General features: G+C 41.0%; 2 protein-coding genes across 2 annotated transcripts; both read right to left on the bottom strand.

The window, feature by feature from the left end:
* Nucleotides 1-1,043: 1,043 nt before the first annotated feature.
* On the bottom strand, nucleotides 1,044-13,611 carry SMPDL3A (sphingomyelin phosphodiesterase acid like 3A). The gene is made up of 8 exons (XM_061989785.1): nucleotides 13,457-13,611; nucleotides 11,839-12,052; nucleotides 10,484-10,628; nucleotides 7,449-7,545; nucleotides 6,021-6,199; nucleotides 4,659-4,839; nucleotides 2,732-2,856; nucleotides 1,044-1,567 (listed from the first exon to the last, which is right to left on the bottom strand). The coding sequence occupies exons 1-8, from the start codon at nucleotides 13,560-13,562 to the stop codon at nucleotides 1,256-1,258; spliced, it is 1,359 nt and encodes a 452-aa protein (XP_061845769.1). The 5' UTR covers nucleotides 13,563-13,611; the 3' UTR covers nucleotides 1,044-1,255.
* A 2,704-nt stretch (nucleotides 13,612-16,315) lies between these two features.
* Nucleotides 16,316-19,718, bottom strand: FABP7 (fatty acid binding protein 7). The gene is made up of 4 exons (XM_061989853.1): nucleotides 19,621-19,718; nucleotides 18,830-19,002; nucleotides 18,093-18,194; nucleotides 16,316-16,585 (listed from the first exon to the last, which is right to left on the bottom strand). Exons 1-4 carry the CDS (start codon nucleotides 19,691-19,693, stop codon nucleotides 16,535-16,537), a joined length of 399 nt encoding a protein of 132 aa, XP_061845837.1. The 5' UTR covers nucleotides 19,694-19,718; the 3' UTR covers nucleotides 16,316-16,534.
* Between the last annotated feature and the right edge of the window lie 6,707 nt (nucleotides 19,719-26,425).

The raw sequence follows: 26,425 nt of genomic DNA, 5'->3' as shown, positions 1-26,425 counted from the left end.
TCTGAAGTAACTTCATCAACAGTTATGAATATTACAGACACAGAAAATTTATCTGGAAATATTCTGCTAAATATTTCAATCTAGGGTGGAATCAAAACCAGAAAGTTCCTTGATAGCTACAATAAAGGCTTTAATGTCACCAAAAAAAACCCATAAACCTCTACAGCTCTAGTTATTCATAGTATCTAGAGGAGGATATGTAAGGTATTACACTGACCACTGGTTCTAGAAGTATAGCTCTTAATGTGACAGAAAAATGGGTAAAGCTCCTTCTTGGCTGTACACACTTGATAAACAGCCTTCTTAATACTATCATCTTGTGCATATATTTAATCACAAGAGGAAGAAATGCAATTCGAGCAATTACAAATTCATACATGAGACAATCTTCACATTAAGTACTAGACTTCTCTATGAAAAAAAGACACCCAGGAAACACCACGACAAGCACATGTTTACTCAGTGTTGCACAGAGAATGTATAGGCTATGTCTAATTAGTGATGTTGACCTATTTCAACCTGATTTATGGTCTGCTGCGAAATCTCGTACCAGGATACTGCCTGGAAGCAATAGCAATGTACATGTCTCTATCATAAGAAAAAAAACACTTTGTGCTGGAAAAGCACACACATTCTGAAAAAAATGCATTTAAGTATTTACAGGATGGAGGTTTGTGTTCCATTAAGTCAATTCCACGGTGTTGTTAAAATATGCCCCTAAACAGAGGTGCTAAGGGGTTAAGAAGGAAAAGGAAACTTGGCACAGGGACATACCTAATATTGGCATCATATCAGCAACATAACTGCATTTCACTCTCAGCGAGTGGGGGTTTTGCAGATTTCAGTTTGCAAATTGTGACAGCAGATGGCTGAAACTTGCCCCCATACAAATCCCATGCCTAGAATGGCATTGCCTATGTTTACACACCCTGAGAGAAGAGACTTGGATTTCCAAAGAACCGAGTAACTTCTATTCACACATACCGAGATGCCTGTCACAGAGGGTATAGGACACTTGAAACAACAGCAGTGTCTTGCCACTATTACACAGCCAATAAACTTTTTATTTAGATATGGAAGAAAAAATGTTTACAAGAAGAAAGATGTAGGGGGGATTCATTGCTTCCTTGAAATTCAGGTAAGCCTCACAGGCTCACAATCAATTGGACTTGAGACTAAGTGCTTGACAGAAAAGATCAGGAGGTTCCCTAAATCACAGGCTAAAGTCAATATGAGCACAAATTTCACGTAGACTTCATCTCCACGTTGCTTCCCGATTTATACAATCCATGTATGAGGAATAATCCAAATATCGGATTGCACATATTTGGCAGGTCTTGCACCCCTCTTCACAGACAATGGTTTTGTCATAACTCACAATAAAGTGACTGTAATACTGCTCAAACAGTGTGCTGTGTGGCACAGACAACTGCTTGGCCATTTCATATAGGCTCTCTGGCTTCAAGTCTTCAATGCCGTAAGCTTTAGTCAGGACATATTCTAATTTCCAGTTAGATTCATTTTTCTTGTTGGCGTCCCTGAGGTCCAAGTAAAACTGCCAGAGATCCTAGTTAAAAAAGAAAGAAAAAAATAGGCACTGCTGTATGGCTTTCTTCCTGCTTCATTAAGTTTCTAGAGTGATATATTGATTAGGAAGCTGTCACTCCTCATTATTTACAACTGAACAGAAGGTCACGTCCCACCCCGAGAGCTGGGCTTACACCCAAAGCTGGTACTTGAAGTGCTCTAATGGTGGGGGGATGGGGAGAAGAAGAAAAAGGAGTCACAAAAGGCAGCAGTGGCAGCGTTAGAGGTCTTTCCCGTCCAAACTGTAAGCCAAACTCTCATGCTCAGGCCTGCTTTGAGAGTGGGGTAAACGGGTGACAACCAGAAGCTTCTTTTCTGTGGGTACTGCTTGAGGGGCAGGATGAAGAGAAAAAGAACAGCCAAGAGGGAATTTAAGGGAAAGAGAGAGATGGCGATGAGAAGTGAAATCTGCACAAGAAAGGAGCAGCTTGTATTAGTGTAGGTTTCCTGAGAGAAACTCCAGTCCCAATCAAGCTGCAGGAAGCATTGTCACTGAACTCAGTGAGGTCAACATTCTGCCCTAAATCAGAAAGAGAATATCGGAGTAATTCAGAGCTAAAGTAATTATACAAGTTTCACTTTATCTCAAAAAATATCACATGAGGCTACAAAAGTATTCTACTTTTTTTCCTTCAAAATTTACCTATAATCTCCTATTAAAAGTATAAACTCTATATAGGAAGGTGCACAATTACTAAAGACACTGCATAGTTAAAAGTGCTTTTCTTCCTTTGCCCTTCTACACCCTTTTTAAGCATTCCACGGACCACATCTCAAAGCTTAGGCTATCAGCAGAAAACAACACTGGTATGTAAACAAGCCCAGGATTTCGGTGAACCTTTTTCACCATTGCAGAACTCCCTGCAAATACTTTTAGGATTCTGCCCTGAAAACTTCTGTCTTTGATTCTACCTCATAGGAATATTCCATAGAGAACAGAAAGTACTGGGTAATCCTGCAGGCACAGAATGACTAATTCAAGTTCTCTTTCAGATTTCCTTTCATTTGCCCAGGAAGAAAAATAAGAGTAAGCACCAAAGTTCCACCAATAGCCATAATACTACAAAGGCTGATCTGTCACTGTAGTTATTAATGATGCTATATTTAAAGTCTTAGATTATCATGCTTTAAAACTTTTACTTACCAGCAAGCTATAATCAAGAAGATCATATTGATACAATCTGACACCAGGGTTATTGGACTCCATTTGCCACACATTCTTCACTGGAGTTACAGCAGGTGCCACAAACAATGAATTTACCGGCCTTTCTGCAGGAAGAGAGAAGGTGAGGAAATAGTTTCCGTTCAATCACTTCTTCCTCAAAAAAAACATTTTTCTAGAAAGCCAAAACAGCAACAACCAGAGTGACTGGCTTAGGTATATAAGGGTTTTGTGAACTCCTTCTGTACTTCCACTGGATATACTAAAGTCTGTGTAAAATATCAGGGTACACATTCTGGTGTGTACCATTTAAGTCTGCCATACTACAGGCTTCCCGCCAATTCATCTACCTGTGCAAAATGGTCTTGCCTATATGCAAGATTTCTATATGTTAATATTTCTACTGTAGAAACATTCAAAAATTTTAATTGCTGACTCCATGCTACATTTTACATGGTGCTTGCTATATTTTTTGCGTTATGCATTTATGATGTTATTAGAAACACCAGGGTATCATCACCTGACCCCGATTTCACTCATCTAGACTAGCCAAGCACCTAGTACGTGAACATCAATCTTCACAGCAATGAAACATGAGGATGTACACAGGTTTTAATTAGAAAATGAAGGTAAGTATATTGAGAGGTTTTCTTTAGAATAAAACAGACCTAACTATTCCTTTCTTTGACAATATCACAGCAGTGAAGTCACAAGGTCAGTCTCAATACACAAGCAGAAACTTTGAAAGCCTAGAAAGCTGTACATTCTTCTTCTGAAGATAAAACTGAGAACTTTATCTCAGTACACTGATGTTGGCTACAATATTAGATTTATCTTGAATTCTCTGGAACTTTCTTAGGAGGAAAATGGCATGAACAGAAGACAGCCTAAAACTGTACAGATAAACACGAACTTTTCTTAGGTACTTGCAACTTCATTGTTAAAATTTTGTTAAAAGATGAAAAACATATTTAAATGATTGGAAGCAGTTACTTCCAAACACAGACTGTAATAATAAGGCACCAAGATCAGACTGTCCCCAGTGAAATTTTTGGTAGAGGTGATGATTTCATGGACAGATGGGACAAGGTCCAAAAACAAGTATGTGTAAGATTGCCTTGAATATCATTTTAAAAAATATTAAAAGTCTTTTTTTTCTATAGAGTTTACCTCAGTCAGCACTTTGGGCATTGCTTTCTGAGTTAATACAAAACATAGATAGTCAGATGATATTTGGGTATTTTACACAAACCAAAGCAATGGACCTCTCACTGTTCTAAGGTACAAACACAAATATTTAATTATTTACTTGTTAGGGATGTTGAGAGCATGTCCATGCTTAAAACTAAGGAATTTCAAAGCAATAAACAAAATCTTCAAACCTAGGTGCTTTTCTTTAAGGCAAATTAGCTGATCTAAGAGATGCAACAGGCAGAGACTTTCTTTCCCCTGCCTCCTGCTTACCCTTATCTTAATTAACTTTGAAACAGCAGGGAACTCAGCAGAGAGGCACAGTAATGATGCAGGAAACACAAGAACATAGAGCATGTCTAGTTGGCCTGAGAACATTCCTTTTGACACATTACACAATAGCAACTGGCTAGTATAATTTGCCCAAGTCACTGAAAGAGTGGAGAGGAAAGACTAGAAATTCTTGTCTAGGCAAAAGCTTTCATTAAAAAAAAATCCACAACAGAAAGCTTGAGGAGTCTGACTTAAAAAAAACAAATGATGGTCTGCCTTGCAAGTTTCTCTTTGGAAAAAACCTAGGAGTGTGTGAGGCTTGAATTCTTGCAGATAAATAGCCGTGTTTCCCAATTTCCTTTTTCCTTGTTAACAGAGGCTGACTAGTAAGAACATGCAATTTGCTTTGAATCTAGAAGATGAAGGATTCAACAAGCATCATTACCTTCTTCATCCAGGAGGACCATGATACTATCTCTATGTGTATGTCCAAAAAACTGTCCTACAATAACATCACTGTATTTGCGAAAAATCTTGATCAGTCTCTCATTGTAATGCTCCCTCATAGCTGTAGTGTTCTTTGCAAACGGCAAGTATCCTACTGGTACGTGTCCTATTATATACACCTAAGGAATCAGATACAGAAAGCACAATTAGCACCTTCACTTGAAACTTATAAACATATACCTTTAGCTGCAACTTGAAATGGCTACCACAATTTCACAATAAGGCCATCTTAGAAATGGCATTCTGAAAGCTATAAATTACAAAAGTTTTGTTTATATGAAATACAAACAGTATGAATTTTTAAATTCAAAATGAGAAAAATATATACTTTTTTTTAGTGAATTCAGTATATTCATGGGGGGAACAAAAAAGTTTTGATAAATCTGTGTGCGATTTTAGGGAAAAAGACAACTTGATCATTTATTTCAAAAGACAAAAAATAAGTTACATGGGCAAGGCTTGTGATTTGGCATCTCAAGGGGATGGTAGGAAAATTTATGTTAAAATATTACAGAGCCTGCATGGTCAGAGAGTCATCAGACACATGGACAAAGTGGTTAAAAGCCCTTTGAGGCCAAGACTTGGTTCCAACCACAAACACCTACTAATATGTTGCAGAGTTTTATGAGGAAGGGAAATCACTCCTTTCTCCCACCACAATACAGTATCTTTTAAATTGCAATACTATAGCAAAACGTAAACATATTTCAAATTAAACACTTCTTCTGGTCAGATGATAATCCAATCCCGGCACCCATCAATCAAACATGAGTCAACAATTTATAATCTCACTTCAAAACATGAGTATCATAAGACTTTTTTTATAACACTTAAATCATAGCAACTGCTGCAGCATGATTAAATCTTGTGGTTGACAAACTCTTTTCTAATTTCTATTTTTGAAATGTGTAATGACATAATGTAAATGAAATATTCTAGTTTTTGTCTCAGGCCAAGGGTGCAGATTCTAAAACCAAAGGCTATGAGTAAAAAGAGTCAGAAACACAAGTGAAAACATTAAATAACCCTCATCCTGGCTTCTACAGTATTTTATATAGTAGGAAAGGTATTTTACCGTATAGTTTGAGAAACTGTATTCAACTGTTTTATTAATTGTTGTAGCATAATGTGCATATTTGAGAAGCTTTAAAACAAAGTTTTGATTTTGCAGTATCCTTGGCAGCATTAATATTCTTCTAAAATCACGCTTAAATTTTCACTGTCTCTACTTCGCACTTCTACTTCGTTTTTTCTTTTTGAAGTTTCAACAAAGCTGACCAATTCTGTTAACAATCCCTACCTTTTCCTTCTTTTGTGAAGAAGTTTCTAGTACATCTTCCAGCCAAGCAAACTGGTCGGCTGGGTCAGTGATATTCACAGTTACACTGTTGGGGCTGTAATACAAATTAGTGTTCAGGCTGATTATCCTGAGTGGTTGAGAGCTATCAATGGGTTCAAACAGCTGTGTGTAGAAGCCACCTGTGAAAATAAGATCAACATCATCTGAAAAAATGAGAGGTATTAAAGAAAAACTTTGGAATGAAAGCATGGCACTGGCAAAATATCCAGTCTTATTCTTTCTATTAAAATAGAATATCTGTAGCATGTTTATTCAAGCCATGCATCACCTTATCAAAACAGAACATCTTAAGAATCTGGTTTTAGCAACATCTTAGTAGGAGAAGGTAACACTGAATTTCTTAGGAATTGTTGCCTACGATTGCCTTTGTGTTTATTTGACAGTTTTCAGATGCAATTATCCAACTGACATGCAAGAAATGCCCTATAACATTTCTTCCACACTGAGAGATGCAGTTCACATTTCTTTAAATACAGCAGACTCCTCCAGGAAGAGCTGTTTTATTTAGTGGCCTTGTATTTTGAAAGTCATTTAACTTCAGACAGGATATGATGAAAAATAAAGATGATGTTTTTCAATCCAAGCTCCTAAAACTCTCCATGGCACACAGAGCTTCTTCAATGGGTGCAATTTCATATGTCATGGATTTCAATGGAGTCCAGGCAACAAAGCCATAACAACATACCTTAACTTAAGGTCTGTCTGTTTGAGTTTTATTTGTAATACTAAGAGTTTCTATTACTATTCCTACCCAGAGTTCCTTCTCACTCAGGACACAGAAACACAAATTAACTTCCAAATCCCTAATGTTTGAGTGGATTGGAAACCGAGTTGAACTTTTCAGTCCTTTGCTAAAAAGGAGGATCATAATTAGAATATCATCTTCTCCCAGATTACTAATATGGACAGAAATATGATGCAATTAACAGTATAATCACCAAGTCTATCATAACCCGAACATATAAGTGTTTACTCAATATGCTCTGAAATACATACAGCAGCAAAACAGAAAGAACATTTCATCAGTGTTTTTACAATCAAATTTAAACTTTCTCATGTAACGTCCACCTTTGTCTGGAAAGTATTATGAGGTCTTGAAGGCAACAACATATTTCACATGCATTGGTACAAAGCAAGTAATACTGTACATGTTACAAGAAGCACTAATTATTCCATCAGAAAAGAATACATGTACCTTGAAGACAAGCACTGCTATTCAAAAAGACAGGTAACTTCTTCCAGGAGAAGCATTATAGATAATCCATTGTGCTGATTCATACAGTGGGACTTAGCTAAACAAACGGGACAAATCTAGAAACATTAGTCCTCTAAACCCTAGTTTTACAACGCATTACTGGCATATTTCACCTTTTCTGAAGGTATTGATCGCTTCATCACTTAGCCAAGGTTTCCAGAAATCTGCTACTGCATCGTAAACTTCACTGGTAGTCACAGGAAGTTGATCCTGTGAGAGAGCAGAACCTGCCTGAGTCTGAGCATTCAAACACACAGCTTAAAAAATAATAAAAAAAACCCCAACCCACAGAAACCCACAAATTATCCTACCTGACCTCTCATGTAACACATTAAAGAACTCAAGAAACAAAACAAAAAAAAAACCCACCCTTCTGAACATCCAGTGTAACTGATAAAGAAAAAATGCCTGAACTTACTCAGAACTCACTGCATTGATAAACTAATGCCAGAAATATTTCAACTCATAGGAGCACAGCAGAGTTGAAAACTATATGCTCTGCAAAATCAGTAACTATACAAACTGAAGATTTAAGTTCTGAAATTAACTACAGGAAAAGCTTCAACATGTATTTCCTTTATAGGTGATTTTTTTTTTTAAGCAAATTGAGGTTCATAGCAGCTCCCCAAAACTCTACTATGGCCCTCACAAATATTCTGGTGAAATTCACAAATATTTCCATTATATCCTGTACTTCTAGTAACCAAGCATTTAAAACATAAAAATACAGTTTTGTCAATGCTTTCTCCCACCAGCTCCAATTAGGACTGTATCACTCTTCAGTCTGAGCCAAGCAAAGCCCAAGCACCACAGCCTTAAAGAGCCATGTTCTCATCTAACCCTGACAGGAAGCTTGCTGTTGCTTTCCCCAAAATATCAGCTTGTTTTTTTGGTGCTGGAAGGAAAAAACAGAGGTTGAAAAATAGGAACGGTATTGCATTGCATGTTTTCTTAAACATAAAATTTGACCTTTCTAAGATCTTTGAAACTAAACCTATGTTATTAGAGGCTTAGGCACTAAGTCTTTGTCTAGGAGTAGTGCAACCAGAAGTCTGTTCAGACATTTGTTACTTGCAATGCACAGATACCAGATATTAAGAAAGCTTAGAGCCATACCAGTTCAGCCAGAGCTAACAGACATAGCAAAACCCAGTCTCAGATAAGAGGCCACGTTATGGACTGGAGGCGGTTTTGGACCCAGGCAAGTCAGTGCTCTGTGAGCTTGTGGATTAGGGATCAATTTAGGAATTTGTTTTAAGCAAGGGCAAGGATGTGAAAAAAATAAGACTATGTAGAAACACCGAGGTCACAACATAAGATCTGAAAAGTACCCCAATGCCTGATTAATCCAAGTAGTATTTTCAATAGGCTATGCAAGAAAAATCACCTAAGACCGTTAAATTGCTGAGTTGGACAGGTCAGAACACAATAGAGAGTAATAAAGTTCTTCGGTGCACAGTGAGCATGCAGCTTTCACACTTGCTCTGGAAGAGCTGGCAGTGAGTGGCTTGCTTCACATCGCTTCCAGTCTACAGGACAGTAGCCAAGCATGGCCAAATCAAAAACAGAAATGTCATCAACAGCGAAAACAACAAACAAACAAAAAAGTTCTACAACCTGAAATGACCCCATAGTGGGGAATTTCTGATCCCACGGTCTTTCTCAAATAATAACAGAGAAGTACATCAGTTCTGCATGCTGGTGAAGTCTGCCGTTTCAAAGAGTATCACAGAAATTCTCTGCATGGTTTTGTGCAGAGAGGACTACAACAGTTACTCCAACCAGCAGCCTGATTGAAAATACTATTTGCTGCCTGTCTGTCCCTCCTGACCATCATTCTTCAATCTTCTGATTTAATTTCACAAAAAAAACTTGTATTTCTTGGAAAAGTCACCACATTCTTTGTCTACAGGGTTATTGTATACAGGTTTTTTCTCCTATATCAAAGGAGACATCTGAATGACAACTGTTCTCCATTAAGACTTTTTTAAAAGCAAATCAAAATGAAAACAAAACACTGAGCGAGCCTTCATTTAAGGTGTTACTCATCAAAACACTCTTACCAGTGGTTTCTGGAGAGCCAACCTGGCCTCCTGTCAGTGCACATGACAAGCTGAAGCCACACTACCACAGAAAGAACACAAGAGACTCAAGTCCCAGCTTGGTTTCTGCACTCGCATTTCCAAGACACGTTTAGCTCTTCACTTTGTCTCTCACATTTCTCTTTCTCCTCTCTGAGCGTCTCTGTTACTCCCTGACTTGGGAATCACTTACTCCAGCAATGATACAGGCAATCACCTGCTACACCAAGATACACCCTGAAAGGCCTAACGGATAACATAGAAAGCTGGAATAAAAGTCTTTCAGGGTGTGAAGGGGTGTTAGTGAACTTCCACTAGGCATTTCAAAGAAAATACTTAGCTGACCTCTCCACATCCCTTCCGATCCCCTCAGATCCAATGACAGAATTTGCTTCTCAGTCCTGTGTGCTGCCAGACCAACCCACAATGCGCTTTAAAGGACACATGAGGCAACTGTTTACTTTTGAGCTATGCCAAGAACAATATTCACAGAATGCTGAAAGTAAAAAAAAAAACAAAACAAAACACTGTCCTCAGCTGCAACAGCCCACATATCCAGTAAATCATCAATGCCAATATCTCTAAGTTTCCAACAAGGAAAGAAGAAAAGACTTATTGTTAATATTAGTGCCAAAGCTACAGCAACATTACAGAAATTCTGCCATTAGTCTGATTTTAAAAAAAGTGATGTCAGCAGATAGATTTCCAATAGGCCTTTCAGCAGGCTCACAGACCCATTAATTTCTGTTAGATTAAGTTATTGTACACACGTGCATAATTTACACGGGAAAAATGAGGAACAATTAGCAGTAAATTTGCATGATCTCTGACAGCGTTCAGATTTTATCTGGCATCAACATTTGCTTGGGTAACTTAACACTCCGAGAGAGATGCATTTTCTGTTCTTGACTGAGAGTATTTATAATTTCAAATGCTAATTAGAGAACTGTAGAACACAGTTTCCAGAATAGCAGTTACACAAATTTAACTCTTATTTTTCACACCTGCTTTCTGAGGGTTAAGGACACACTCAGTAAAGTACATAAAAGAATTTCTAAGTTGTTTACCTGTGGCCAGTAGTCATGATTGCCCAAGGCTGGAAAAACCTGAAGATCTGGGAAGAAATTACGAATTGTATAACTCATATTGCCGATGATGCTAATGACCAACTTTGTGGAGAGTTCTTTTACAGGAACATGAGGAGGGCTATCTCTGAAAAAGGAAAAGGCTTTATCAGCAATATGAGAAAAGGCAAAAAAATCTGCAAACTCATCTACACACACATACATTCCAGTATGCTACTATAGACTTTAGTTACAAACACAGAACTGCCTAAAAGGCTCTCTGCAAAAGCAAACAAATAGACTAATGTTTAGCCTATGATTCACATTTATCATAACTAAGATTTCTTAGAAATTAAATTAATTCAACCACATCTTTTTGAGGCACTGTGTACTTGGGTTATGGATCTTCCATCATTTGCATAATCTTGTAAGTTTACTTTTTTCCTTTTAACAACATCCTGTTGAAAACTAAGTACAATAAGATAAAAAGCAATGTAATGACTGGATACAGTATTTTGCTATGGCAGAAGGGTGAATCAATGCCATCTTTTACAAATACCTCATATGCCTCCTTTCCACGCTTCTTTCACCACTCTCACTGCTAAGGCACAAAAAGCCTCATAGATAACACCTGTGTGTGAGAGTATTACTATGCTCATTTTCCAATGAGGCGGACTGGCAGAGAAAAGGTAGATGTTTTTACTCAACAGGGGACTACACATGTCCAAAATATGGCATGAGGGACCATGAAACCACACTTTCTTCAGAAGCATACACAGTTATGAGTGATAGGAATTAAGAGAGATAGTATCTATGACACTGTTATCCTTTCCACGCTAGCCCCTGAATTCCAGAGTTCATACAAGCACCAAACTTGCCTGGTGATTTTCTACATTTTTATTTTAAAAAATGCATAATATAATATTGCTTGATTCTACTTAATGGTTTAAGTGTATTTTCTAAAAAGAGATGCACTTTAATGACCTTAAGACCTACAAAATCCAATAACTCCCATAGTAATTCATGCCATTCATTTATTCTTTCTTTTTGCTTTTTCCACTTTCCACCCTCCCCACATCATTTCTATTAACTTACACTAATACAGTCATGTTGTAAATGTCCCAGTGAACAGTTGGGACAACACTCAGAAATCATTAGGTATCAAAATCCATTCCTGAAGCCTTGTATTCTCACTCAGTCTTACATTTATTAGCCATTCCAGACAACTAAAGGCACTATTTAAAAGTACCATTTGTAGGATACTAAACTCTTGTCTCCTGGTGCAAATATGAACTTGTGAATTACTGCACTATATGTTTATCCAGCTGCTTTAACTGTAGAGTGACCTGAATACTTACCCTGTCCAAATCATGAATGAAACTTCCTCTTTTGAATCTTTCATGAATGCAAATGCTGACAAAATAAGTTGATAAGGAGAATCACACAAAAAGTCTCCAAAAGGGCCTGGGTTGGAGGCATTAGCTCCTTTGGAAGACGAACAAACTTTGGTGCGATCAGGGGTAATATGGTAAGTCGGATCTAAATGTAGGTCAGACACATGCCAGAACTGCCCTGTTTTTGGAAAACAAAGATTAAAGAAAATGCATTATTTGCATTTCAACTGGCTATACACGGGCAATGCAAAGTTTGCTCCAGCTTGTCTACTGCTATTCCTCTCTCAAGTTTTAAAAAGAAGGAATTTAACAAATTGTTGATTAGCCCATCTAGTAACTGTGGGCAAGTTCTGCGTTCCTGACAAGAGTCCTTCATATAGTCTGCATAGGAGAATTGAAAACAGAAGCAGAAGCATAGCTTTAAGCTATTCAGCAGAAAAAAATGGAGGTTGGTAGAGACTGGAAAATCATCTCCTTTTCATTAACAGCAAACTGGAAAATGAAGAGTAGAGGAGGCAATAGAAGGACTTCACCTAAAAGAGAGGGAGTACATTTTAACTACTTTTCCAGATCTTCCCTGGCTGGAAGCTACTGTAAAAGACCATGGTCTAGAAAGAATGGCAAGAAACACCAAGTGTGCAAAAATTTCAGAGCTCCTCTTCTCCCCAGCAGCCACAGTAGCGAAGAGACTGCGCTTCTCACCAGAGAGGCTTGTCAGCCTTACCTATTCAGTACTTTCCAGGCTGACACATTCTCAGCCACTGCTATGTAGCACTGCATGGATAAGGGAGCTGACAAGTGTAGGAATGCAGCAACCAAGATGAACTGAGCTTATACTGGACTACCTGCCTTCGAGTTCCATATAAAGTAAGAGTCATTTCTGTAGTTTCAACACACTTGGGAAAAACACGTGTCTCTCTGGGGGTAGTGGTTGTGAAACAAGGATAGACATAGATTGTTTTTTCCCAAGGTCACATGCTCATTCCGTGGCAGACCAGGCACCCCGTGATGGGACCTCGAGTAGTTTTATTTCAGGATGCAAAGACCAGCGGTGGCCTTCGTAAATCTGCAACACCATGATTCCTATAAGGACAACATTTCGGAGCACTCACCTGCGTATTCCACAGCTCACGCCGGGCAGAGCGTGTGTGTGTTTGCTAACAGCACAGAACTCACATTTAATGTTTGCAGTGAGTGCCTCGGGGCACTGCACCAAAGGCAGCGCAGGGATCACCTTACCTGCCCCTGTCCCTAAATATAAACCCCGTTTAACCTCCCTATACCTGGATAGCTGTCTTTACTTATCTAAAAGTCACATGAAGTCGAAGCCAGCTGGGTCAGAGATCACAACTGCAGCAGCCTATGTGCGGGCACCAGTGAAAGAGGCAGGAAAGGAGGTGCAAGAGGTGAGCGCGTTCCCCGGGCCCCCGGCGAAGCAGCACGGGCTGCGGCTGCCTCCCGGGGCCGCGGCGCCCCGCCGACCGCCCCCGTCCTCCACGGGCGGCCCCCGCTGCGCCCCTGCCCGCCGTGGCCCAGCGCGGGGGCGGACCCGCTCAGCCGCTGCCCGCCCCGCCGGACTCACCCACGGCGGAGCGAGCCCGTAGGCCGGCCGGCACCGCCTCCAGCACGCAGCAGAGCAGCGCCAGGCCGAGGGCCAGGCGTGCGGCGCGTACCTCCTGCCGCTCCATGTCGGCCGCCGACGGCTGCTCATGTGACCGCCCCGGCCCGGAGGAAAGGGGCGAGCCCGGGCCGGCTTGTGCAAGCCCCCGCCCTTCGCTGCCTCCCCGGAGCTGCCGGAAGCCGGCACCGCGCCCCGCCCGGACGATCCGCGGCCGAAAGTCACCCGTGGCTGCTGCCTTTTACTCGCTGCCCGGCCAGCGGGGCAGCCACTGCAGCTTCAGCCGTCAGTACCGCGCGGGGACTCGCTGCGGGTCGCGGTGACCTTCAGGAGTGCCACTTGGGTCAGCGTTGAGCCGAGCTCCTCGTAGTAGCCATCCTGGCCGCGGACAGGGTTAATTTCAGGGTACCAGCAGATTTGAGACGGCTTCGAAGGACAGTGAGGCAGGGAGAGGGAAGGTGGTAGGCCTTTCCTTGCTTGGACGGTGGAGTCCGGCAGGCCTATCGCTTCGAGCCCATAGCTCCAGCAAGGGGTTACGGCTGTCCAGCTAGGATCTGTGTCTGTCAGCCCTTCCCCCCTCCAGAGCCACTGCTACCGACTGGCAGAGCTGAGGCGTGAAACTTCCGTGGTTGGCCTTGGAGGAGTCTCGAGCATCATTTGGAAGGATGGCTTCTTACAGTATATGTCTAAAAGTGGATCCTGGTTACTTAACATGCTTTAAAATTCAAAAAGCTGATGAAATACACCATCGAGTATACCTTTAATACAGCTTGAGGAAAATGCAGAGGTGCATTGTAAATACAAGTCTCCATTGCTAAGGCTTTAGGGTAGGAGAGCTGCTGTTTGTTTCTGAAGTTGGAGTTTGTTTTAGGACCAGACCAAAGTAATGATGTCATGGATCCCATCGCTACCCTCAAATGTCCTGCTGCACAACACATTCTTCAGACCTGCTTTCTGACACTTTGCAAAGCCATTTTGGAAAGTCCCATGTGTTGGTATTCTTTCCACTTCTCTGAGCAGTGCCACAGGCATTTCATGGGCACTTCTTCCTCCACTTTTATCCCACTTATTTGATATTAATATTGTTTAACTTCACCAATAAACTTCACGATGGTTTCATGTGACTTACAGAAGATAGATATATAGGGAAAAGTAGCTTTTGCTTAAAAGTTACTGTAATGTGAAGTATTTACTGTTCAGGGTTTATTTGCAAACCAAGTCATAAAAATCTATCTCTGCCTTCTTTTACTCATATTTCATTAAAATCTTAATTTTTTAATTCATGACCTCACAAATCACTTGTGAAGATAAATGGCAGTACTGGACACCCAAGCTGAAGATTAAATGAGCTAATAAAACTGAAGAGCAGAAGATGCTGCCTAAACATACCTTGCGCTACAGTAGCTGGAGCAACCCAAAACACAGAGACCACAGTTCCCATACTACTAGAACCAGTTCTACTTTTCATTTCTCTGGTAGAAAAATTTCACTCCTAGATTTTAAAAAACTATCAACTTCCACCAAATAAAACATATTTATAGTTATTCATAATTAAGGACTCCTATCTCCTCGACGTATAGTGTTCTCTACAAGTGAAAACAGACTAGGATGTTCCTTTCAGGCAGCTGCTTTGTGAAACAGGAAAGCCAACATTAAGTTTTCTATTTGTGTTGGTTAGGTGCCATAAATTGGGGCTGAACTTCTATCAAATGAGTGAGATGTGCTACCTCTGACATCCTAGCTATCCAGAGAAGAAAGAAGCCAACACACAGCAGCTGTGAAGGACACCAAAGTGCAGCATTAGGCTTAGGAAGTTGGACAGGATACCCCTCCTGCACCTCACTCTGCAGCCACACACCCTTGGAATAGTACCCAGCTAAAGGCATGGCTCAGCCCTGCCTTTCTTTGGAAGGTTGTAGGTAGCTACAACTCCAAGTAGTCCACTGAATTTGTGTGTCAGAAAACATGTCAGCGACTTGTTTCACTGTTCCTAATAATATGAAGTGTAAGGCATTTTTCCCACCCTGACCTTTTGGGGGAATATTCTTCAGGACTAAGGTTTTAATTTGCCTCTTTTAAGCAACATTTTATTTTAAATTGCTCAAAGTGCAAACTGTTATCTCTGGTACATATTAGCTATGAAACTACAGCTCAGGGAAGGGAATCTCAGAAGGCTCATCTTGTACTGTTTTCTGTTTGTTCTCCTCCCCCCGCCGGAAAACTGATGAAAGATAAGCTTTGTACACTTCAGAGTCCCTCATCATGTTGGTCCTTTCCCCCGCCCCGATGTGAAACACTTCACTCATTGCACTTTGATTTACTTCACTCTTTTGACTATTAGCTCAAAAACCCCCTAGAAAAACAGCACCCAAACAAATGAAAAACCTCTCATAATGATTAAAAACTAAACTACAGGCTTCTCCCTGACATGGAAGGCTGTTTATCTATTGACCTTATTAGCATGCCCTGGATAACAAGTTCTCAGTGAAGAGAGGAGCTGAAATGCCTGAGCCTCTCAGTTCTCTGCCTACATCTATAAAGAGAGTGACTTTAAATTTCTCCAGCATAAATGAAACCACTGAAGTAGACTGAAAGCAATTTATAATTTCCTACATATTCTACACCTCATAGAGAGGTTGCTACAGCGTTGTGTACCACATGCTTTTGTTATTTAACTCAAGAACTTTCAACAACTCCGTCCAGAACACTAGAACATTAACTGATTAAATGCAAAAGGAGCACAGGTTTAAAAAAACTTTAATTTCTTTTTGATCTGCATTCCAAAACAATTAAAATACAGTTCCATTTACTGTAAAAAAAGGAGGCAAGTGTTTCAGAAATTTAATGCCAACTTTGACTTGTTTAACTATACACCACAAGCTTGCCAATTTGATGGCATAAAGTTTTTAACAACAAAAAACACCCAACAAAACTCTTTATTAACCTTTCATGCCAGAAATGTGCATTCTAGCTACGTTCATTTATGGACAGTACATTAATCCATCCAGCAGAAGTAATGTCTGGACAGAGGGCAGGTAAACTCTACGCTTTCTCATAGTGGCGAACAGCAACCACATCACCAAAGGTGAGAGTCTGCAAGTCCAAGGAAGAGATAGACACGTTAGATGCTGGACCATTTTTTGTAATGACTTAACACATTCAGAAGACCATGCTAGACCAAGATTGGCTTATAACATGGAGCTTATAGAAAAACAAACCGGCCTCTACATTATTACTATTTTAAATGAACAAGGGGCAAACCGTTAGTTTTAGTTCCAAGAAACGTAACTTTCTCCTTGCTACTTTTAAACCCAAGAGGCAGGTGACACACATTTACAAGGTAACTAAAGGGAAGTTAGAAATGACTGGTTAGTTTTTCTAATTTTCCTGAATCTAATTTCTTCAATATAGCGTTGTTTTAATACAGATTTAACACTTAATTTCTCAAAGATGATCACACTGCATGACATGCAATCTAAAAATTCAAGTCCTCTATACCCATATCCCCTATTATGCATAGGCATAACCTTAATCAGAACTTTGTATTCTGTGCATTTATGTAGCTAGAACTACAAAATTATTATTGTTGCTGCAATTATTTTGTTGCTGCAGTTGTGCAGGTCACTAACTACTGTGTGGGAGTTTTAGAGGTATTTCCTCTAGTGGAATGGGGCATCTCACTGTGTTCAAACTCCATACGAGTATGTTCAAACATACTCGCATGTTCAAACTCCATACGAGTTTGAACAGGTTTTTGTGTACATACGTAGCTGTTTCCAAAAACAAGGCACCTATTTTCCCTTAAATTGGCTGTCACATTGTTGCACTGACCTCACCTTTTAAGGTTTTAACTCTGTGGAAGTCTACAGATATATAGATGGTCTCTGAAGTATTTAGAAAACAAGCTAACCAGTTTTCTCCAACCACCAAACCACATAGGTTAGTATAGCTGAAGGGGTGGTATTTTTGAAAGTTACATCTGTGCCAAAAATAAGCATGAGAAATGCTACCCTGGATATCAGACATAGTACCATAGCACCATTTATTCACCTCATACATCTGGTGCTGGAATATCAGGAAAAGAATGTGCATTTAAAACAAGACTTTTCTTCACATAATTGCTGTTTATTGTACTTTTTAACAAAACGGAAGGAATAAATCCTTTCTTATTAAATATGAAAATGCTATACCTCCTGCAGTATAATTTAATTTTCCTAGGTAAATACTTCTGTGTAATTGTTAATATGTAAAACATGTTTTTAAAGAAATCTAAATTACACTGTCAATAGACCATTACCTACGTAATCAAGATTTTTTTAATCTTTTCCAGCTTAACCAAGATTTTTGGGTTTTTTTGCTTGAGTGCTTATACAAATTCTAGAAAGAGCATACACACATTGGAAATTTACAGGGTGGTTTGCCTAAAATCATTAGCATTTTTTTCAGTTGTCATTAAAACAGGACATAGAACTAAATCTCTGATAGCTTCCCCCCCACCCAGTTTAAGGGTTTGTAAGTAACACTACCTCCTCATAAAGCTTGCAATAAATATGAGGGGTGTTAGCAGTACACGTGGACAGTCAGAGAGCTTTATACTCACCATTACCATTTTGCCATCCTTTATTTCTCTCACAAAATTTGTCTCTTTGCCATCCCATTTCTGTACGTGCACTAGCTTGTCTCCATCCAGGGTCACAACTGACTGGGAGATACCAAGAAACAAAGACATTCCTTTATTTGAGGTATTTGAGATTCTGCTCACATTCAGCATGCACTATTCTATTGAATTCAACAGAGGGGTGTGGATCTAGAATGAAAAAGTAGTCTCAGCCATTTTAAAGCCAAGCCCACGAACCATCCTCATTTTAAGCACAGGCTTCACACAATTCTTCCTTGTGTCAAAGGAAGAAAAAATGCTTGTTTCCTTTGAGTTCCAGTCTCACAAGAACCACGGTTTCTTATGAGCTGGGGGGTAGCATTTCTGTTAAGCTCTCAGAGGTGCAAGGAATAAAGCATTTCCCCATTTTGACTGGAAAAAAGGTTACACCAAACGATAATTAGACTGAAAGGAAAGCAGGCAGCTAACACAATTCTTCAACACAGAGAGACAGAGAGGGGGCTGGCAACATAACACATTGATTCAGACACAACATGGAGTCAGTGGGCAAGTAAGATGCAATCTTGCCTTTTTTACTTTCTGTCTTTCACAGTGCTATATCTCGTAGTACCAGATGTTTCACTTTGTTTTGACCCTAACAAAGATACCGCCTTGGGAATTGGAGGGAGTAAGGAGGAAGAAGTTGAAAAGAAAAGCCACAGCAGCCTGAGCTCACTTACTTTGCAGTTTCTGTCATCAGGGGTAGTTTCATCAAATTCCTCGCCAAGTTTAAAGCTGATTTCTGTGTTTTTGAAAGTGCTTTGAGTTCTGATCACCACTTTGTCCCCCTCGCTGCTGATAATCACAGTGGGTTTAGTCACATTCCCCACCTGCCGTGTTGCAAACCCCACTCCTAGACCATTAAAGGAAAAAAAGAAATCCATCAGACAATCCTGGGTTTACGTCTCTTTTTTCCACACACAAATGTCTTCCATTGCTCTTCAATTTTAAGCTATCCCAGTGAAATGCTACTATCTGCTTCGCTTGTGCCCTTGTACCAGAAGTACTCACAGGTACTCCCTTAAGCAGATGTGGCTCCGTATCCGCCCTCCCCTCCGCGCGGCACAAGGGACTCCAGGCAGCAGCACGGCATGACCACGCCGCGCAACACCCGGCAGCTGCTCCTGCGCCTCTGGACGTCGGGTCCCGGTCATTCCAGCGCAACGGTTTCTTGTTTGTTTGTTTCCAGTTCATCTGCGGGCAGCCTTTACCCTTCATTCATAGCCTTTCCCTAACCCGGGGGCACCTCCTGGTGCCTCTCTCTCCCCAGCAGGACGGCTCTCGCGCAATCACACGCCGGCCTCCTTGCCTGAATGACCCCCCCACACCCAATTCACCCAACGGATAAAGGCACGGCCGCCTAAACCTCCCCCGCCGCTGCAAATGCCTTACCTACACCTCCGGCAGACAACGGCTTTTAAGTTATTTTTAATTTTTTTTAAGATGGTGCAACATTCCACGTCGTACCTACCCAGCGCTTTCATATACTCGTCGAAGTTGTGGCTGTCCACCAGCTTCCATGTGGCGCAGAAAGCCTCGACCATGGCTGCCGGCTGAGTGCTCGAGCGAGATAGCGGGAAGCACCGCTGCCGCTCCGCATTTAAAGCCGGCGCCCGGCGGGGGGCCAGTGGGCGGGGAGCGGCCGCGGCCCGCCCCCACCGCCCCGGACCGCAGCGGCGGGACGGCGCTTCCCCGCCCCACCGGGGAAGGGGCACGGGGGACCCCCCGGGCAGGGCCGGCGCCCGGCTGGAGCACACGGCGGGACATCGAGGGGGGAGGGAGAGGGCTGTTCCGCCGAGGGCACGGCAGCTACCACGGCAGCTCTTGAGGGAGACACCTCAGGGGCTCCCGCCCTAGTAGTTGTCCCCGTTAAAGTAACCCGGGCAGAGAGAGGAGCGGGCACCAAAGGTGAAATAATCCACTCAATACAAATACAAGGTTGCAACGCTACTGCAGAATACCTTAGTAAAAGCTTTCCTGTGAAGATTTTCAAGATCAGTTTGGTATTGTGCAGGTACGGATCCATTTTCCCCACCATCGCATGGCATCTGTAAAGATGCTCTCTGAAATGGTATTTGTTCTTGCCAACTGGAAGCAGCATCTTGCTGCCACAACTTGAGCACTAAGTGAAAGAGACTTTCTGTGATTTAGGAACAAAACCTCAACATTTTTTTACCTGGTCCAGCAATACAAAATTACCTTTCGACTGCCATTTGCATTTCTTTCAGGCTCTTGTAGTATGGCACATTCTTTGGATGCAGGGCAAGTGATGCTTCTGATGGGACTTTAATGTGCCACTTTTTCACTTGTCCTCAGAAAGTATTACCCCCTCACTGAATTAACCCCAGGAATATAACCCTGATTCCTTTTCCTATACAACACAATTTTCCTTAGCCTTGATAACCTAAGGGTTAAGTTACAGCCTCTGTTTCCCTTAAACCTTCCATCTACTTACTTTGAAGTACAGAGAGAGACCCAAAGCACCCTCCTGCAGCTGCTTAGTTTGTGTCCTATTTCCTCTTCTGACTGTGACTTGACTCCTATGACTTTCCAGCAAGTGCTTAGAGAAAGCCAGGGAGAGCAAGAGCATGACTTGAAATAACAGACTGACAATTGTTGGTCATGAAGCTGAAAGGAATCAAGTGTCTTTTTTTTTGTTTGTTTTCAAAGTTGAATAATGCTGTGTCTCCAAACTTTGCATGGAACAACCAGCCTTGCTGGTGCATCTCATATTGATGTCCACTAGCCTCATGTCTGTAGTCAGTCAAACCCCCTACAATGAGTGAAGAACTCTCTTTGTGATTGGCACAGTCATGGCATGGGGCACATGCCGCTGATTTTGCGTGTGTGAAGTAACCGGGACTCTGATTCAGGCTAGGAATTGTGTTTCCTTGATACAGTAACATTCTCAAGTATTTAGCAGTGTTCCCCACCCATAACCAAACTCTGCAGCCACGGTCTCCTAGAGCTTCATCCCTGGCATCCAGGCAGCTCACATGCAATTAACTACTGCAAACTGCCCTCTCCACTCACCTACTTCACCTGAGAGGCATTGTAATCAGTTCTAAATAGTTTTATCAATATCCTCATGAACTGACAGTGTCTCCTCTGCCAGTATTGACACAATGTGTCTTCTCTCCCAGTATTGACAAGAAGGAGTTACCTGCTTGTGTAGATTCTATTTGCAGAAGCCCTGAAGCCTCTGCTGATCCTTTTGGTACAGATGTGTGCACGGAGCTTCTTGCTTGCTATGCTCACTGGGGTCTGTAGAACCAGCCTTCTGATCCTCTGTGATACAAAACTCCTGAAAATGATCTAGGGCCACTGGCAGCAGCCGGATTTCTCAAAGACACTTCTGCCTTGTACCTTCTTCCATATGGTGCAATCCAACCCTTGAGATGTAGCCACTTCAGTATCCTTCATAATTTAAGCAATCATACCTATGTTGATGGCTCAGTTCTACCAGGATTCTTCAACATACTTAGCTAAGACAGGTACCTAGTCTGAAGAAAAATACATTCTTTAACACTTTGCACCATGCTTTGGATGTAAATCAGGGTCTACTAAAATGTTTGCATTCCTTCTGCTGCTTAGATAGATTGCCAAAGTCATCGCTCCAGGTTTTGTGATGGTGAGATCCCACCTGTTAGTGATGATTTGGGAGCAGGATAAATCAACAGTAGGAAAGGTTACACTGTTGACACCTTGTGGGGTGACAAGCCACAGCCAAAACAATATTTTCCATGGCATCCTATGGCCTATATTTGCTTGTGGATCCTTACATGAGAGTTCTGTTAATGTCAACAGCTAGTACAAGTCATCCTGATCTAGATAAATGTTTTGCTACAGCTGCAATGAAGGTAGAAGTGTGAAATACACTGACCTGGCATGCATTTTAGGTTGCTGCATGAGAGACCAGCTTGGCATTTCTTTTATGCTGCAGGCAGAATTTGAAGGTTTTAACAGACTGTGTACTCCACTGTAAAAAGCCTATGTGAAAAAAGGTGTCTCTGGAGATTCCTCTCTGAACACCTAGGGACTCATTCTCATTTACACTAAACTCTACATTGCCTAAGCAGAGTAAATTGGCACATTTGCATTCTCTCTGCAAGGCCTGCTTGAAAGATGAAAATGCTGCGGCAAGACATTGCTGTGTAATAAGTAATCCCTGCTCCCAAAGGCCATCCAGGGTGAAGGAAGGATCTCTAACCTTCAATCTTTGGATACAGGTCACAAAAAACTGCTTTTTGGCAGTCCTTGCTTCACATGCCCTCAGGCATTCAATGAGCCTCAGTCAGCCTTCATTTGGGGAAAAAAAAAATCACTTGTTTATTAAAATAAATTTTAAAAAGAAAGAAAACAAAGGGCACCACAGGATGGCCACTGGGCTCCTGTTCTGGAAAAGTCTGACCAAGAGGTTCTCTCATGTGGATTCCTCATGATCAATGTCAGGAACCGCTGAGCATCTAATCACTGCAACCAGTCACTGAAGGCTTAGTACTCCGATTACAGAAATGTAGTGAAATTGGTGCAGCTAATCTTGGAAGTCAGGCTTCTTCTGTTGTGTCTCTCTTTGGATCTAACACAGGAGGTGCCCTCTTGCTACACCAGTTCAGTTAAACCTGTCCTTTCACCATCCTTGCAGTACAATAGCCAGAAATACCACATCACTCTGTGGCGTGTGATCAGTAGTTAAAGGGATACTATGTTCTAGCACCTTCAGATAATTTAGTAATGACTGCATTACTCAAACGTTTCTGTGTTCAGTGCAATGAAGACCCTGGAAGTGCAGAGCACCTTGCACCCATGTGTGCACTAAGGGCAGCAGTGACATCAGGGCTCAACTCTGAAAGCAAGTGTAGCCACTCAAAGGCCTTTTAGGTATTGAATCCCATTGAAAGCCAACATGATCCAGGGTCTTCGCTCACCGAGGCCTTTTGGTAATCTCTGGAACACACAGGAGGCTACTTTTGAATTAAGGAAATTGAAAACAATGTTGTAGAAGAGATTTGCTCCATTTATGGACAGCAGACTAGGGTATTCTCAGCACATTTTAACCTTGTTTCAAGCCCCGCTGTGCAGTTTTGATCTCAGTGTAATACAGAAATGACCAGATTTTTAGTAGCTATTGTGTCAGATGAGATTATGTTGCTTCAGGGCTGAGCGTGATTTGATTTTTGGTGCTGCAGAAAAAACCTAATGTCAAGTGAGGCACTAGAATGTCTTTAACTAAAATTATCTCATGCATCCCTAGCTGAGAGATTTGCTGATCATCCTAATAAAAATAAAGTATCTCAGTGCTGCCAGTGAGTCACAGAAAATCACTAGGTTTACTCTGTTGATGGGGATCTCCTTAGAAATCCCAGTTTAAACAGAACACATACAAATGCCTTGTGGAGAAGACGCCCAATTGTGCAGCTGCATACACAAGCAGTCAGAGAATGGCCCCAGGTACAAAGCAGCTGTACGAATCCAGTCTCGTGCTGCATAAATGTCACGGGAAAGGCTTTGCTGGAACTGTGGACCAGATGGACTATTACTGTGGACCATTACCTTGCAAAACTCAAGGTAATGCAGGCAGGAGCAGGGAAAACAAATTTATACCCTACCCCCTCTAAGAGCATGGCATACCTTGGGCAAAGCTTAAGAGCATGCTTAGCAGGCTTCCTGCCACTGAAAAAGCTCAATCAAAATAATGCTAGGCCAGGCTAACATCAGAGCACAAGTTATGTTAAGGTCTAACTCTGGTGTCTCCTGCTAATTGGTGAAAACGACATAGTCTGTGATCATGCATTTCATACTTGCAGACTCTCTGTGAGGTTACAAATTGGTGTGACATGAGATTAGGAGACTCCTGGAAAGTAAATACTCGCTAATACCTCATTATGAACTATTAGACATTTATTCAGATTGGTTTAAGCTGAGAGGACAGCTGGTCTACAATGGTTTAAAGGAAGCAAACCCTACAAAATATTTCCAATGTTCTCTGCTTCTTAAAGGCATTGGGGGGGGGGGGGGGGGGTTGCTATCTGTCGTACAATATTACTGTATCTACCATATAGAGGACTCAGGTCAGAGGCTCTCCTCAAACTCCTTGCCTTCTCCTGACTCCCAGTTCTATTTATTGAAGCTGCAGTTAACTTTGTGTCATTAAGCCTTTTGTTATTTTACTATTTAAGAGTGGAAAAAAACTATTTAAAGGCCTCTAAAATGTAACAGAAATGTCTGATACTGAGTGCCATTTACAATAGCTGCCTAGTTATTATAAAATCAATACAAGAAATCAGTTTTCCCGGACTTACAGTTTCAAGCATGGTCAAACATGAAGTCATACACCGAGGAAGAAAGAAATGCAGTCTTACAAACAAGCAACTGTCTGTTTCAGGGGTAATAATTCAGAGAAATTTAGAATGAATATGAATAAGCTGAACACACTAAGTTCAAATAAACCTTATGTGTATAAAAAGAAAAATAGCACATAGGTTTAAGGAGATTACATGACTTGCATTTGACTTGTTGCAAGTGATTCTGGAGACTCATGTAGATTTGGTGTTCAGAGCAGCTCAGTGAGAATATCAGCAGAGCAAGAACACACTCTGCATTAAGATCCAAGGATTCTGTATTATAACAAAGGTAGGGAATTATTTTATCATCATCAATACAAATTTTTCTATATTAAAGGTACAGGTGATCTCCAAATGTATTCTCCAGTAGACACCATGGTGACTGTCTAACAATAAGTGCAACTATTTGGAATTCAGTATGACCAATCTCAAACTAAATCATTGGAGCATAACCAAAGACAACTTTGCAGTCTGCAGGGCTGGATTTAATAAACTTTTGGAGCAGCTCAATATACTTACATTCTGTTTGTCCACATGGAAGCACTCCATTTGCTGTGATACCCTGAAATCATTCTCAGTAACAGCTGGGATTTAGACAAAAAGTAAAATCAGTTTTATTTGACTGAATTACAAACTTAAGAACATAACTTGCTGAATCTGGGAAACAGATGCAAAGTAATAACTTGGCACATTAGCTCCCTGCATCTCGATATTTCCAGGGTCTTCCTCCCTTCCTCTCAGCTGTGGACCAACAGGACAGAGTCACAGCCTGCTGGAGGCAGAAATGATCCCTCAGATGCAGCTGGAGCCACACTCCTTTGGGTTTTTCTCCTCCAAATTGAAATCTCTCACCTGGAGCAAGCCATTTCCCCCAAAGTTCTAAACTAGCACTGAGCTAAAGGGAGTGTTAATGTATCTCTGAGAAATTTTTTATTAATAATTTTATTAGAGTTATCAATTTATGAGCCTGTCGTTGATTAAAAAAATGTCTGACACTAATGACAGAGGTGCTTATGAAATTAAACCTCACACTGAGTGACCTAGATAGCATTACACACCTAACTTGATTCATTCAAGAGTGCAACTATATTGCTGCTTTACACATTGCTTTGTGACCAAGTGTTGAGTCATTTCTGAGTTTTCGTGAGTCTACATATGTAAATTTCATGGAATGCTTTTTTTTTCTAGAGCAACTTGAAGCATTGCAGGGTTAAGATAGCTCATTATTAGCTTTAAATAAGATCTAATACCAAGAGAAACTTGGGGATGACTTTGGCCATCCTGGCTGTTTGGAGACAATCCCAGAGAAACTGAAATATGAGTGATCTCTGCGGTCTGATATACAAAATCAGTCACTGGAAGTTAAGCCTAGAGAAATGTATATTTTAAATGTAGTGCATATTAGCTGTGAGGAGACTTAACCCCTCAACAAACTTTCAAACTTCCTTACTGAACTGTCTGGCATAGTGCTTAGGTGCTGGCTGAGGTTAAACCACAAAATAGACATCCTAACAAGTTGTAAACTATGCTGGCAATCACAGCTATTAGACATGGTGCAGGAAGTAATTCAGAGAAGTTGCATATCCTAGATTATGCAAGAGATCACATGAGTTGGTGACAATGAGTAAGTCTAAACCAGGAAACCAAAAACACATCCCATTTGCTAAGTGTGGGTTCATACTTTGCCAAATCCAGAGTCTAGTATGGGAAAGGATGCAGATATGCACAGAAAAGAAAATAGGCATGTAGTCCTTGCCTCGATAATCACGGCACTCACTTTCTGGACTGTACTGCAGCAAGTGCCAGTGAGGAAGTATAGATACATCTACGATTCCTTTAATTCTATACATCTATGTGCACATTTTAAAAGATGTCTTTCTCAGTGTGGCAGTGGCAAACATAACTCTGTCCCTTTATGCATCACAAAATTGT

Source organism: Colius striatus, chromosome 2 (assembly GCF_028858725.1).
Source record: "Colius striatus isolate bColStr4 chromosome 2, bColStr4.1.hap1, whole genome shotgun sequence".
In the NCBI taxonomy this organism is placed as follows: domain Eukaryota; kingdom Metazoa; phylum Chordata; class Aves; order Coliiformes; family Coliidae; genus Colius; species Colius striatus.
The sequence above is the reverse complement of the archived record's forward strand: the minus strand, read 5'-3'. Positions and strand labels throughout refer to the sequence as shown.

Bases quoted from the DNA above. Each gene is read 5' to 3' on its own strand.
- FABP7 (XM_061989853.1), bottom strand. From the start codon at position 19,693: ATGGTCGAGGCTTTCTGCGCCACATGGAAGCTGGTGGACAGCCACAAC. The intron at 18,195-18,829 runs GTAAGTGAGCTC...GGTATCTCCCAG, and splicing joins CTGATGACAGAAACTGCAAA to TCAGTTGTGACCCTGGATGG. The intron at 16,586-18,092 runs GTGAGTATAAAG...TTGGACTTGCAG, and splicing joins AGGATGGCAAAATGGTAATG to ACTCTCACCTTTGGTGATGT.
- SMPDL3A (XM_061989785.1), bottom strand. From the start codon at position 13,562: ATGGAGCGGCAGGAGGTACGCGCCGCACGCCTGGCCCTCGGCCTGGCG. The intron at 2,857-4,658 runs GTAATGATGCTT...CTCTTCCTGCAG, and splicing joins GGTCCTCCTGGATGAAGAAG to AAAGGCCGGTAAATTCATTG. The intron at 1,568-2,731 runs GTAAGTAAAAGT...TTTTTTAACTAG, and splicing joins TTCTTGATTATAGCTTGCTG to GATCTCTGGCAGTTTTACTT.